General features: G+C 46.2%; 1 protein-coding gene across 5 annotated transcripts in view; it reads right to left on the bottom strand.

The window, feature by feature from the left end:
• MED17 (mediator complex subunit 17) overlaps nt 1-13,752 on the bottom strand; it is a 251,061-nt gene that overhangs the window by 62,080 nt on the left and 175,229 nt on the right. For all 5 annotated transcript variants that reach the window (XM_065438751.1, XM_065438752.2, XM_065438749.2 and 2 more), the window contains one exon: nt 4,057-4,194. In XM_065438751.1, the coding sequence (XP_065294823.1) occupies nt 4,057-4,194 (138 nt within the window). The remainder of the gene's footprint in view (nt 1-4,056; nt 4,195-13,752) is intronic.

Below are 13,752 nucleotides of genomic sequence, written 5' to 3'. Positions count from 1 at the left end.
CTACCGTTTCATGCCACATGCCACCACAAGATTGAAGCCTTCCATCCTTCTGCACAGCCGTCAACCAAGAACAAAACTGGATTCTGTAGGAGTGCCAAGTAATCAGTTTTTCCAAGACCCGCAGGCAGAGATGAAAGCCGTCTACCGCAGAGTAGCACAAAAGCAGCAAGCAAGTAAAGTCTACACTGACTGTCGATGAGCTGTGAAGCGTGCTCCGTTAAGAGCAGGTCAGCCAGTACGAAACAGGTTGCCAGGTCATGTGCCTAAGGGCACATTGAGCTACTCAAGCCCGCTCACCATCATTGACCTGTGGCCAGGACACTTACAAACTTAATGATGGCCACACCTGGAACCGTGATATGTTAGTACCCGGCCCCCGACCAGTTACATCATCTACTGTTGTAAGAAGGTGCCCACCTGAAGCAGTAATGTCGCTTGGTGAGTCACAGCTAGAAAACCCCGGCCAACATCAACCGCTATCTGTTGGGACAGCAGTTGAAATGATCGTTTCAGAGCCATGACATTTAACGAGACCAAGAAAATCATCGTTGATGTTTAAAAACTATCAGGGATATTAGGCTGTGTTTCGACATTAAGCTGTTTTACAATTGTTTATTAATTTGTTAAGTGACATTTTTTAGGAGGGAAACTGTGTTATTTGGTAGTTAATTGTTTTGTGCAAAACTCTTGTGTTGTGTTGTTAGCACCGGGACAATGCTTTTATGATGGGGGGCATTGACACACATACTTTTTTATCTTTCTTCACTCACCACTTTTCACCAGCTAACAAATGTTAAACATTAGGTCTATTCGATTCAGCCAAGTTTCTCGGCACCTTCTGCATCTATTCACGGTGCACTGCACCTAGACCCTCGATTCCCCAAGGTGCAGCAGCGCACCCTGCACCCCCGTGCTCGATTGAATGAGGTGCAAGGCAAGGTGCCGCCGCAGTGCACTGCACCCTTGAACCTCGCAGCGAGTGGGTGCAGCCAGGCACCCCCTGCACCTTTTCGTTTGTGGTGCCGTGCACCTTTTTTCTGAATCAAACAAACCTATTATCGTTCGGCGTAAGACGTGCCTGCATGTACCAGAAATTTCTTGAATGTTATCAATAGTTCTATCCTTTGGCTGTTGTCCCCAAGCTTTTCGTAATATGATTGTATGCACAATGCGAATTGTGTAGTAGTACTTTCTGGAAGCCACGCGGGCACCAGCAATTACACAGGAACCTTCGATGAGTCCTGCATAAAAGCCGATGCGCTTGACCTGCCGATCAGATTTGACGACTGCTGACTGTGTTTCACCACTATCGTTGCACTTTGAATGTCACTTGCGATTAGAGTCGCAAGTAAAGAGTTAGTTTCGTCATTCACAGTTTTGCTACTGTGCTCTTGACTGTCACTACAACGTGACAATATGCACACAGTGGCACAGCAGGAATGCCAGTGTTTGTGTGTGCAATGCCAGCAATGGCGTTGCACAGGCAGATAGTCGTGGCATTGTTTTTGCAGCCTAACACACTGCACGTAACTTGTCCCACGCGCACTGCACAGGGAAAACACAAGAAATACTGGAGATGGAAATTCAAGACGATGAGCAAAACGAGAACAAGGTGGAAGCAGGAGCCAACGTTTCGGCAAGTGGACTTGTTTTCTTCAAGGCGAAGTCAGTCCACTTGTTTAAGACAGTCCAAGAAGACAAGTCCACATGTCGAAATGTTGGCTCCTGCTTTCACCTTGTTCTCGTTTTGCTCATTAGCACTGCACAAGCATCATCAATACCATGACATCACGACGGCAGTGATACCCATGATGTGAATGTGCCTCGAGTGTCCTCATAATTGCTATCGTAATAAAGAGGTTAAGAGACAATCAACTCAAGAACATACATCATTACTGCTCACTCTATTTGGTGGTACCACCATTGCCACATTAGTATGGATATGCAGTCCGCAGCATGCATGGAAATGTATTAGCGATTTGGGCCAATTTTCAGGTAATAGAGTTTTAGTGCACTGTATTTATTTATTTAGTATTTAGTTGGCACACTTCTAAGGCTCGAGGGCATTACAAGAAGGAGTGGTAAATAACAAATGTTTGCCCAGTAAAACAAAAAAGGTTACAGCAAGTAAAGAAAACATGTTAACAAAAGGTTTCATGAATTGCAATCTTGAAGCTGTCAGTGTCTGCGATGGCGGCGATGAAAGCGGGACGGTGGTTCCATTCTTTGCTATTCTTCAGAATCTAGCATCTAGTAATTGCTGGTACCTAAGAGGTTATTTGTGGCGGGTGCCAGGGTTAGCAGAGATGGCTGGTGGCTTCATGCACACTGTCTTTCCGCGTACCTAGTGTTGGACGCTACGTAATCTAACTGCATTTTCGGCTGACAGTGCTCAGGCGATTTTCAGTGCACTCAAATGGTTCTGCACGTTTGTCTCATAGTAATGCAGATGGTGGCCATGTTCAGCGAGGGGTAGTACAGCTGAACATCTGGAACAAGCACAGAGTGCGTCCCGACATGTCACTGCGGAGCGTGACAGTGCAAGATCGACAGACGAGCACAGCGCTCCACCATCGATTTCAACAGTGGCACGGTGGCACTCAGTGCAATTCCGTTGCACCGCATGTATCAGCAGGTCACAAAGCAAGTCAGGTTCATTTCACTTTCATTCAAGACAGCTTAGGGTACTGTCTTACACCCATGGATACAGATGGACGTCATTTTGAACCAAGAAGTTATGATGGAAGCCACATATCACACAGAGCTGCTTTTGCTGCTAGAACCTGGTAGCTCACTGGACAGTGAAGACAATGCAATCATCGCCACTATCCAGGAGCACCGACAAGAGCAGCAGCCGAAGGCGGACAATTTCATCACTGATGTTGTGGCATCCAACAACAATAATGAGGTATGAAGCAGCAGCATCACGGTCTGCATTTGATCCTGCAACTTTCATTTCTGTAGTTTCTTTTCAGTTTTGAAGGCACTTCAAGCTAAGTTGGAGAGCATGCAAGGTGCTCACAGCAAAGCTTGCAGCCTCATCCCAGTACCCTAAGGACACCTCACATGGCGCAAATCATTCTTCAGCTCCCATTTAAAACGTTGGCCATATATAAAAACTTGACCTTATTCATTTTGCTGCAAATCACGGCAACTGCAAATGACAACTGTAAATTCAGTACGTCGCCTGCAGAGGGTGAAGCTGACTTGCATCCTGTAGCTCACATGTTCATCTGGCATAAAGCGGAACGTGACACTCGGCCAGTGTATCATGTAACTTTCAATGTTCTGTCATGGTGCAAGAGCACCTCCGCCGAAGATGCCATAAGTTTCGGCAATGCATTGAAGCGAGCGGCAGCACAAGGTGTTCCCTTCCCATTCATAGCAGCCTTAATTATGCCAGCATTGAAAAGCAAACGCTCACGGCCATCGAGTGAAATCTGTTTGTCTGCGCATACTTGATACCATGCTTGTTTATTTAGTAAGCAAATGCTTGCTGCAATTTATGTGGCCTACAATACTACAAACCTTATTTTGTGTGATTGTCTAACCCTTTGCTATAGCTATCAATGCCTCACTTTTTGGGCAAAATTGCTCCTATAAATGTTTAAGTCACAAAATCATTTGTCTCAATTTCATAAACTGCTGCAAAAAACATTGTTCATGCGGATGGCAGCTACTAAGTAATAATTCCTGGCCCATAGCGTTCATGATTTGCACTAACACTAGATGGATTTGTGAGGAAACCACTCATTCTATGTGGTTTTATATCGTTCACCAAAATACTACATCAAGGGCCTGTGTCAGCACTGCAGAGTAGACGTTCGTAAGTGGCACTTGATAATTCAAGCAGTGATGTGTTTATTCCTAAATGTAATCAAATCCGTCTTGGAGTTTCTGAAATGAAACCCAATTGAGGTGACTGAAATTGTACTTTGAATCGCTCTATTCACAGTCACGCACAACTGTTGGAGGCACCTTTCACTTCTATTTGCTTCTCACGATGTGAAAGATCTGCTTTATATTAGTCTTGGATTAGCCTAATCACAGACTCACCGACACATGGTCTCGTATCCCTGCGAAAGGATGTTGATTTTGACGGAGTTGTGCGTGGGGCTGGAAAGGCAGGCCCAATGAGCCACAACCAAGGGGTCCTTCACCTCACACGCAAACTGGTCAATCACGTACATGGTCCTATAATGATAAAACACACTTTTGTAAGCAAGCCTCCCTTCAACAAAACCTTTTTTTTTTTTTGAAAGCACAAATATGGCATGATTGCTAGACACATTCTGCGATTACAAGAAATGAGCCAGACAAAGAAAGTTGCCTTCCTGTTTGCGACCTCTAGTGAAGAACATGAAAGGTCTCACCAGACACCAAGAAAAACTTGTAGGCATCATAAAATGTCCACTCATGTGGTGCTGACGGACGCTGCATGCGAGAATGGTTTATACAGATAAATGAAATGCCTTTGTTGGGTAATCTTGTGGCCATCTAGCACTTGTTGCATCTACTGACACTGATTGCATCTGGCCCAAATGTACTTTGGCTTACTGCATATTTAAGGTTTTGCTGTTACTGATATGAAGACACCAAGCTGAACAGGAACAAGTCGACGTTTATTTGATACACATAGCACGCTCGAGCTGGCTCGTTGGCCACTGACTGACCCTCGTCACTGGTTGCCTTCCTGTTCCAATGTTGCTGCCATGAACAGTGCCACCACTGGCTCATAGTGGCTCTAGCACTGCAATGTAACAGTCTCCTTTCCTATACAAAAAAAGAAAGAAACAGACAGCTGAAGCTTCAGGGGGAATAGCGCACGACTGGATGGCACTGCCTGGTTGACTTCCTAAGTGGCGGTGGTTAAGATGCCAAGCTGACTGCTGGGTTACATACTGATTCTGCCAATCCTCTGTATTCTTCTGCCTCTGGTTCTTGTGTACTGGGCATCTCAGTTGTCAATGAGACTCTTGGTTGTTGTATCTCGGTTGTCCACAGCATTCCTGGTTGTTGCATTTCTAAATCGGAGTCAGGCTCACTTATTCCCTCCTGGTTGCACTGCAGCTGATCATCAACATCAACTAGCCCAACTTTCTGTGTTAAGTGATCTTGACATGATACTTCTGATGCTTGCAGCCTCAAGTGGTCACCATGGCATACCCATGAGGAGCCATCTTTGAGAATCACTGACGTGGATGACACACTTGTTGCTGTGCCAACATTTGCGGGCACCCATAGTGGTCTAGTTCTGAAGTTTTGTGCCCACACTCTTGTGCCAGGCTGAGGTAGTCTCCCTGTTCTTGCATTCTTGTTAGCCCTCTCCTTTTGTTGCAACTGCATCCAACTCCCAAATCTAGATGCAGCCTATCCAGCACAGCCTTCAGTTGGTGGCCCATAAGCTGCTCAGCTGGAGCACGACCTGTAAGGTGGTGCTTTGTTGTTCTGTAATTAAACAAAATTCTTGATATGCTGGTGTCAGTGTCGCACATCGGCCTTCATTTTGTTGTTTATTGTTTGGACCATTCTCTCAGCCACACCATCAGATGCTGGATGGTAGGGGGTACTCTCATCACTCGTACTCCGTTTTTGTTTAGGAGCTCTTTGTATTCGCTGCTTGTAAGCACTGGCCCATTGTCACTTGCTACTACATCTGGTAAGCCGTGGGTGGCAAATATAGTCCTCAGTCACAATATAGGGGCTGTTGCTGAGGGACGCGGCACATGAACTTGGAATAGGCATCAACCACGACTAAAATATAGATGCCTCGCCGTGGCCCCCCGAAGTCCACACACAGGTGTGACCACAGACCTGGAAAAGGCCACAGTGTCTGCCGTGTTCGTTTTTCATTTCACTGATACGCCTGGCACTTTGTGCAGCCGTTAACTTTGGTTTCTATGTCTGCATCTAAGCCTGGCCACCACACATGACTCCTTGCGACCATTTTCATTTTTTCTATGCCAGGGTGTGTCTCATGTAACACCTTTAGTATTGCTTGCTGAAGAGCTGTGGGCACCACCACTTGACAATTCATGACAACAAAACCCTGCGTTATTGAGCACTCATCCATGCGATTTGCAAATGACATCCATTCGTCTCCACCTGATAGTTTCCTTCTCATGCCACAATGCCTCACGAACTGTGGCAATCACAAGGTCTCAACTGGTAGCTAAGGACACAGCTGCCGATGATAACAAGGTCAGGTACTCTTTTCCCAGCATGAACAGCTTGCCGACCACTAGCTCTTTTTCTGGGCAGCCGGCTAGTGGCAGGCGACTGAGGCTGTTGGCATTTGCCAGCTCTGATCTCTTACGATATGCCATCCAGTACTCGTAAGCAGCCAGTGTCGAAGACCAGCACAACAGCCATGGTGAACTTTGCTGAGGGATACCCTTATCATGGCCCAACAGACTCAACAACAGCTTGTGGTCAGAAAAAAATATTGAACATGCGACCCCAAACACACTGGTGAAACTTGGTGACTGCAAATATTACAGCCAAGGCCTCTTTTTCCAGGCGACTGTAGTTCTTTTCTGCAGGTGTCAGGCACCTGGATGCGATCGCCATTGGCCATTCTACCCTGGTCTCTAGCCTGTGAGCTAAGACAGCTCCCTGCCATAACGATTGCATTCCCTCGACCCCTCTATGCAACTGCGGCTGTTACCACGACTTCAGTGAAATGAGGCAACAATGCTGTGCCGCTTACGCTTGGGCGTCGCATTCACCAATGCGTATACGTTTTTGATTGGAATGACTGATAGCGCCGACTGTAATGCCTGCGGTGCCGAGGAAACTATAGAACATCTACTGTGCTACTGCCCATCTTTTCAAAACGAAAGACATGACCTCTGCACAGCTCTCAATCAGCTAGACCGAACACCGTTCACCTTGAAGAAGATCTTGGGACCATGGCCTCGCATATCGCAGCTACGAAAGGCCACAAAAGCTCTGCTGCGATATTTGAAGGCTACTGGACTGAGTCAGCGTCTGTGACCCGGACTGAGTGACCGAACGATATCCCCAGTGGACTTTCTCTTCTTCTTTTATTCTTTCAGTCCCCTTTTCCCTTTCCCCAGTGTAGGGTAGCCAACCGGGCTCAGTCCTGGTTAACCTCCCTACCTTTCCTTTATCATTTGCTCTCTCTCTCTGCCATAAGGCGATGCATCGAAACACACGAGAAGCAGCAATGTTGTAGGATGTCAGCACTAATGCTGACGTGAGCTTTGTCTTGCTTTTGGCAAAGGCTGACTCTTGCTCTCCACCTCATTTCCAGGGTTTGTCCTTCTGTAAAAGTTCGTGCAAGGGCTGGAGTGTTGTCGACACAATCGGTAGAAATTTATTAGGCCCGAGTAGCTCTGCAATTCATTGACATTATTTGGCTCGGGTGCCTTGAGAATTGCCTCAACCTTGCCAGGTGGCAGTTGAAGACCCTCGGCATCAAGGACGTGCCCAAGGTATTCCACAGTTGGTCGGAAAAACAAGCACTGGCTCAACTTCAGCTTCAACCTGGCTTCCTGCATTTTTCTCAGCACTACCTCCACGTTCCATTGGTTCTGTTCTCTAATGTATCCAGTTATAAAGATGTTGTCAAAGTACACCACCATTCCTTCGCAACTTCGTAACGCCTCCATCTCCATTTGAAAGGTGGCTCGGGCTGAAGCCACACCAAACAGCAACCTGTTGTATTGGATAAGGTCTCTTTGTGTGTGGATAACAACTAACTTTTCTGACACAACATCTAACTATCTGCTGATAGGCACCTCGCAGATCTAGTTTCGGAAATGTCTGTCCCCTGGCTAACTTCACCCACATTTCCTCCAGCTTCAGTACGGGGTACTTTTCAGTAACAGCAGCATCAGTGCGGGGTACTTTTCAGTAACGGCAGCATTGTTGACTGTGTTTGAAATAGCCACTGATCCTGACCCTACCATCTATTTTTAGCATTGGCATGATGGGCCAATGCATTCCAATGACCAAACAGGACTCCGGATGCCCTCTCGCTGTAGCCGCCAAAAATTCTGCCTCTACTAAATCACGCAGTGCAAACGGTATATTGCTAGGTCTGCAAAATATTGGGCACGTTCCCTCTGATATTTTTATGCTGCCTGCATGCCCCCAAATGTCCCAATGCCACCAGTAAACAGTGAGCCATAGCAACTGACTAGTGCATCTGCACTGCTCACCTGGTGAACCTTGGGCAGGTCTTCCAAAGGCATGTCAAATGCTCTGGCCCAATTTCGCCCAAGTAGAGCCCTTGTGCCATCTGTCACCACGAACTCACTGCTATTTTCGCGAACTACGCGTTGACCATCGTTTTGCCCGAAACTAGCGAAAGCTGACCAAAACATCCTTGCAACTTGAGGTCTGGTGGCTCTGTGCTGACGCCAGGAAAACGGCTCTTGAACTCTGTTTCATCATTAACCGAAACCACAGCGCCAGTGTCCAATTCTATTTTAACCGGCTTCCCCTGGATCCTAACCTCAACGAAAATGGGCGGCAACTTTTGCTCAACCGTTTTGTGCAATGCCAACAGTCAACAGTCAACATTGCCATTTCTGAAACCCAGAGGTTCCCGACGGTGCCTGCACCTTAGTTGCAGTCTTCCGACACAGCCTTTGTGGCACCTCCGGCAGTGTCGATTATGACGTGCACATGGTGTGCGCAGAGATCACATGTCTGCTTTACTGCTGAATTCTTGTTTGTGCACATCCGAGCAAGGCGACCTCATTGCTGGCCTTTCAAACATTGCTGCCCAATCCATCTGCAGATATTCTATGGATGGGGTCCACCGCAACGAAAACACTATGCCGGCGCTGACACTACGCGACTTATTGCCACCTCACCACCCTGGCCCATAATCTGTTTGGCACCACATTGGCAGCTTCCATTGCTGACACAATCTTCAGCGCCTCGTCAAGCCTCAAATCTGCTTCATCCAGCAGGCGCATAGTGTCATCATACATCCCTGCGCCAGGCGGTCACGCAAATTGTCGTTGAGCTCCGATCCAAATTTGCACTTGTGGACGAGCTGGAAAAGGGTGGCCACGAACTCTTTTACACTCTCCCCGCTCTTCTGTGACTTGCTCTAGAAATAATATCGCTGCACAATGAGAGAGCTTGTTTTCGAATTGTCCATTCATTCCGACTTACGCAGGCATGTTGCACAGCGTCGACAACATTTGGCGGTTTGTTTGTGCATGTGACGATTACGGTGACTTGCTGACAGATGTTGCAGCTCTCAAAAGGAAGCTGATGCGTCGCGGCTGGTCAAACGTCCAGAAAAAGATCACAGATTTTTTAAAAAAGTGACAATAGAGATTTGCTCACACCTCTTATAACTAAATGCTTGGTTGTCATTTTCTTTTTTTAATAACTTATACCTTCCTTGGAGCAGAGCAAGTTCGTGCTGTAGGCGTAATTCAGGCAATCTGTTTTTTGGCCAATACTGAGTGTCGTCACTACCTTAGTTATTAGTTCTTCAATTATACGACACCCGGATTATAGGACGGTTTTAGGTGGTCCCCTCAAAGTTGCATAATCGGGGTTCCACTGTATTTCAGTTTACATGTCAGTGAGGTCAAAAGCAACAGCTAAGACAGAGAGCGCTTCTTAGTTCGACAGACATCAACATCAAGTATTCATGAGCGTATTATTAACATGCCTCCCTCCCTATGCGACACATTAAAGGCCATACAAAGGGTGCTGCCACTTCTAATATCAAGAAAGTCTCATACGCATTTACAAATGAGTGCCGGCAATGCCTGTATGAAAAGTTCTAGAGAAGGTGGCCCACATGAACCGAAAACAGCTTTTTCTATTCAGTTTTGCTACAAAGTGAAAAATGGCCAGGCTTAGCTTGGTTAAGCCAAGAATGCGTTGCATATTGCGCGAGTTGGGGCCCAGCTTTTCCTCCGGCTGTCGTGGCGTCACGTCACGTGGTTGTGCTAAAGGTCAATGGTGGCTGCCCGGCCGCGCCCAAGGGCTGAACTGAGTTTTTGCAATATGCAACGCATAAAAATAGAAGCAACTTAATAACAAACATAGCAAACTTAAAAGAGAATAGACCCACATATGAGACAACAGCAATGAACAATGGCTCATACCCTCAATGGTGGCTGCCCGGCTGTGCCCAAGGGCTGAACTGAGTGATTGCAATATGCAACGCATAAAAAGCCTTGAGTGTTCCGGTTCAGTTCTGAGCCAGGCTAAAATAAAGCTTTTTTCTCAGATCCTTGGTCCAGTTCCGGTACAATACCCTTGCCATGGTTACTCGCAGCCCTTGCAGCAATGGTGGCTGGTGTACCACCGTGTATGACTGCCACCAGGATTGATTCAGTGCTGGTGGCAGAAGAGTGGTTGGGTGTGCAATCTCTTCAAAACAACTGGCGCTAATGCTTACGAGTTTAAATTACTGGACTTTTTCACACACTGAGATGCTCATATTTAGGACCATGTGCATCTGCGGTGTGAGTTTAATGTACTGCATTTGGATGAACGAAATTCTACTGTACTTTCATGTTGGATGCAACTCTATTACAACAATTGTTCAACTACACCTACGTGGGACAGCTTTCGCGATAATCTATTGAATTCTCGCTAACTATTTAATATACCTCACTTTAGTGTGTACCTTAAGAGTATGCTGTGAGCATACCTGCAATTAATCCAGTTTCACACTTAATCTCTAGCAATTCCTAGATATAATTTTTGCCAATGACAAACTGTAGATCACCCATCTGCATCAAGAATAGCTGTAATAACCACACTCAACACACTGACTGTCGACGCTAAGTTGAAATGTGACGCAACAAATGTTCTTACAATCGTTTCTGTCACATTCACTGAGGGAATGGCACAATCTTCCTTTCAGAATAGTAAACATTAACAAAAATGAGCATATGTGTAAAGTATTACCAAATACTAAAGCTAAATTAGGCCCCCTTTTAAATTAAGCAATCACACGTCCATGGCTAATTACCATCAATTTCTTTTGCCTGCATCCCATCTAAGGTACTAAGGCATATAACAGCCTCCAAATGTCATGAATCACAAGAAAAAAATTATTTCTTTGTCAGCCTTATCAACATTGATTTCAAAAATAATACTCTTGCAAAACACAACTCACTGAGTTCACCCCATGACACTACTTTCTGCGGACAAGAATCTTCACATAGATTCCATGTTCTAAGACTTTGGAAAGGCATTTGATCATGTTCTGCATAACCATCTAGTCGTAAAATTAACTTGCTGTGGTTTACCTTCTAACTTAACCAACTGGATGGAGGTCTTCCTTAAAGGTCGTATGTAATTCCCCTCGGCCAATAACCACCAATCACCACTAATTTGTATGACATCTGGAGTTCCACAGGGCACTATCCTATTACCACTGCAATTCCTTATCTACACACATGTTTTCCCGACTAATATCAAGAACAAACTAAGGCTTTTCGCTGATGATTGTGTAGTATACTCAAACATTCATTCAGAGCCCCAACAATAACACCACTCTGCAGGATGACCTTATCAAAATCGCATCCTGGTGCAATAAATGGCTTATGCACCTTAGTTTATCAAAATGTAAACTAATCTCATTTTCAACACCATCATTAGCATGGGTACGTCATATCAACACTATATGCTCCAAAGCTTCCAGAACTTTTAGATCCCTCAGACGCAATCTGAAACCTGCATCAATTGAAATAAAAAAGCTAGCTTACCTCATCTTTGACTGTCCAAAACTCGAATGTGCTTCATCAATCTGGCATCCCTCACAAACTTATTTGACTACAGTCAAACCCACTTATAATGATACCGGTTTTAACAACAGATTGGTTATAACAATGAGAAGCTACAGCACGGTCAACTTTTACATGTTTTCCATGGTGAAATAACTTGCTTACTACAATGCCCCGATGCGGCATTATTGGTTATAATGATGAAGTCTAGCTGCTCAGTGTCCGAGCCGAAAAGTATGGAAATTCGAAATCCTTGAAAAGAAAAAAAGAGAATGAGAAATTCGAGCTGCTGCACGATGGCCGCTGCTCCAACAGGCACCGCGCGCTCATTTTCCAGCTATCTCCGCGTGGCTCTCTCCCCTCACCCTTCCATTCCTCCGAACACGAATGGGTTGTGCTCATAGCTCCATGCCACTTCTCTCCCCAAAACAAGAATGGATCGCACCAGCTCCACCGCAAGCAGATTGCTCACATGTTGCTCGCTGGCTCCTCATTCATCCTGAACTCCCCTCTACGCCGCCCTGCTGGCTCTGAGCCGTGCTCCCCGCAAGGGTTGCAGAAGATAGTGCTAGCCTCTCCTCCTTCCCTCAAGAACCACTTCTCTCCTCATTCAGCGCAGTTCTGCGAACAGCTTAATCGCTCACATTCGTCATAGTTGGTTGCGTCGAAGTTGTTCCTGGCCACACAGTTTCTCAGCCTCACTTGACTCACCACTGAAATGGAAAATGGCTGACCCACCCACCGAACATCGGCAATGCACGACGTTGCCAGTGAAAAGAAAAGGCGCGGCTATAGATTTGGAAACTAAGTGCTTCTAACCGATGAGACAATCATCGCAAACATGCTTACATCAGATAGTGATGGCGACAATGGTAGCAATGATGCAGTAGGGCAGGCTGCCTCAACATTGTCCTCACAGGAGGCCCGGCAGATGATCCAGTCCCTCCAGAGCTACGTTCGCGAGGAACGCGAGATTACGACGTAAAGCTTTTATGCGAAGCATATTACGAGGGCTCAACCCAGCTCCTCAGGCGCGGCGGTGACCATGAAATCACGTGACACCGTGACGTCACGACAGAGGAGAAGTGGCTTTGGCTCAACTCTTGCAAGACGGGCTGGGTGGGAATCGAACCAGGGTCTCCGGAGTGTGGGACGGAGACGCTACCACTGAGCCACGAGTACAACGCTTCAAAGCGGTACAAAAGCGCCTCTAGTGAATGCGGTGTTGCCTTAGAAACGCGCTGTTTCTAAGGCGTGCGTCTCTTGCTCAGGCGCACATTTCGTTGCCGCGCCGAACGCTGCTTTGCTCGACGCTCACCGCGTCCAATGCGGGGCGCGTAGTCGCTGCCCTGTAGCCCATTGTCTTACACCCCTTGGCGGGTCGACGGGAACGCTGTCGCGTTCCACTCTTGAAGGCGAAGAAGTAATGCATGAGTTGTTTCTTCGTCTAGCCGAACCAAATATAGCCAAGCAACAGCAGTTCACCAGGCTAAACAGTGGTTCAACAACTAAAATAAAGGCTAGTATGCTTCGCATCCTGGGCTTAACCTTACCTAAGCCACAGCCATTTTTTTATTCTGGATCGCAACTTGAACATGTCTCAAGCCATTCGTTTCTGGGTGTTACATTTCACAAAAACCTAAGCTGGACAGAGCACATAAATAAGGTACGCACTAAGGTTGCAGGATCTGTTGGCTTGCTACAACGGATCCGATGCATTGTGCCCATCGGGCTTCTCATACAATTGTACTTTTCGTTTGTGCACTCGCATCTTAGCTACTGCCTCTTAGTATGGGGAAACAATAATAAAACAGATATAGAAAAATTGGCAGTTTTGCAATGGCGAGCTGTCTGGTTGCTGAACTTCTCGAAACAATACATAGGATCTTCTATACTAATGATGTGCTACAACATTCCTAATATTAGAGACTCTTACAAAACAAAGATCTGCATACGGCTATTTAAGCAGATCTCCAGCAACAGGGAACTATTTTCAACTCTTTACCTGAGTAGA

This window comes from Dermacentor albipictus, chromosome 7 (genome assembly GCF_038994185.2).
Source record: "Dermacentor albipictus isolate Rhodes 1998 colony chromosome 7, USDA_Dalb.pri_finalv2, whole genome shotgun sequence".
NCBI lineage: Eukaryota > Metazoa > Arthropoda > Arachnida > Ixodida > Ixodidae > Dermacentor > Dermacentor albipictus.
This window is presented reverse-complemented; position numbering and strand designations above follow the sequence as displayed.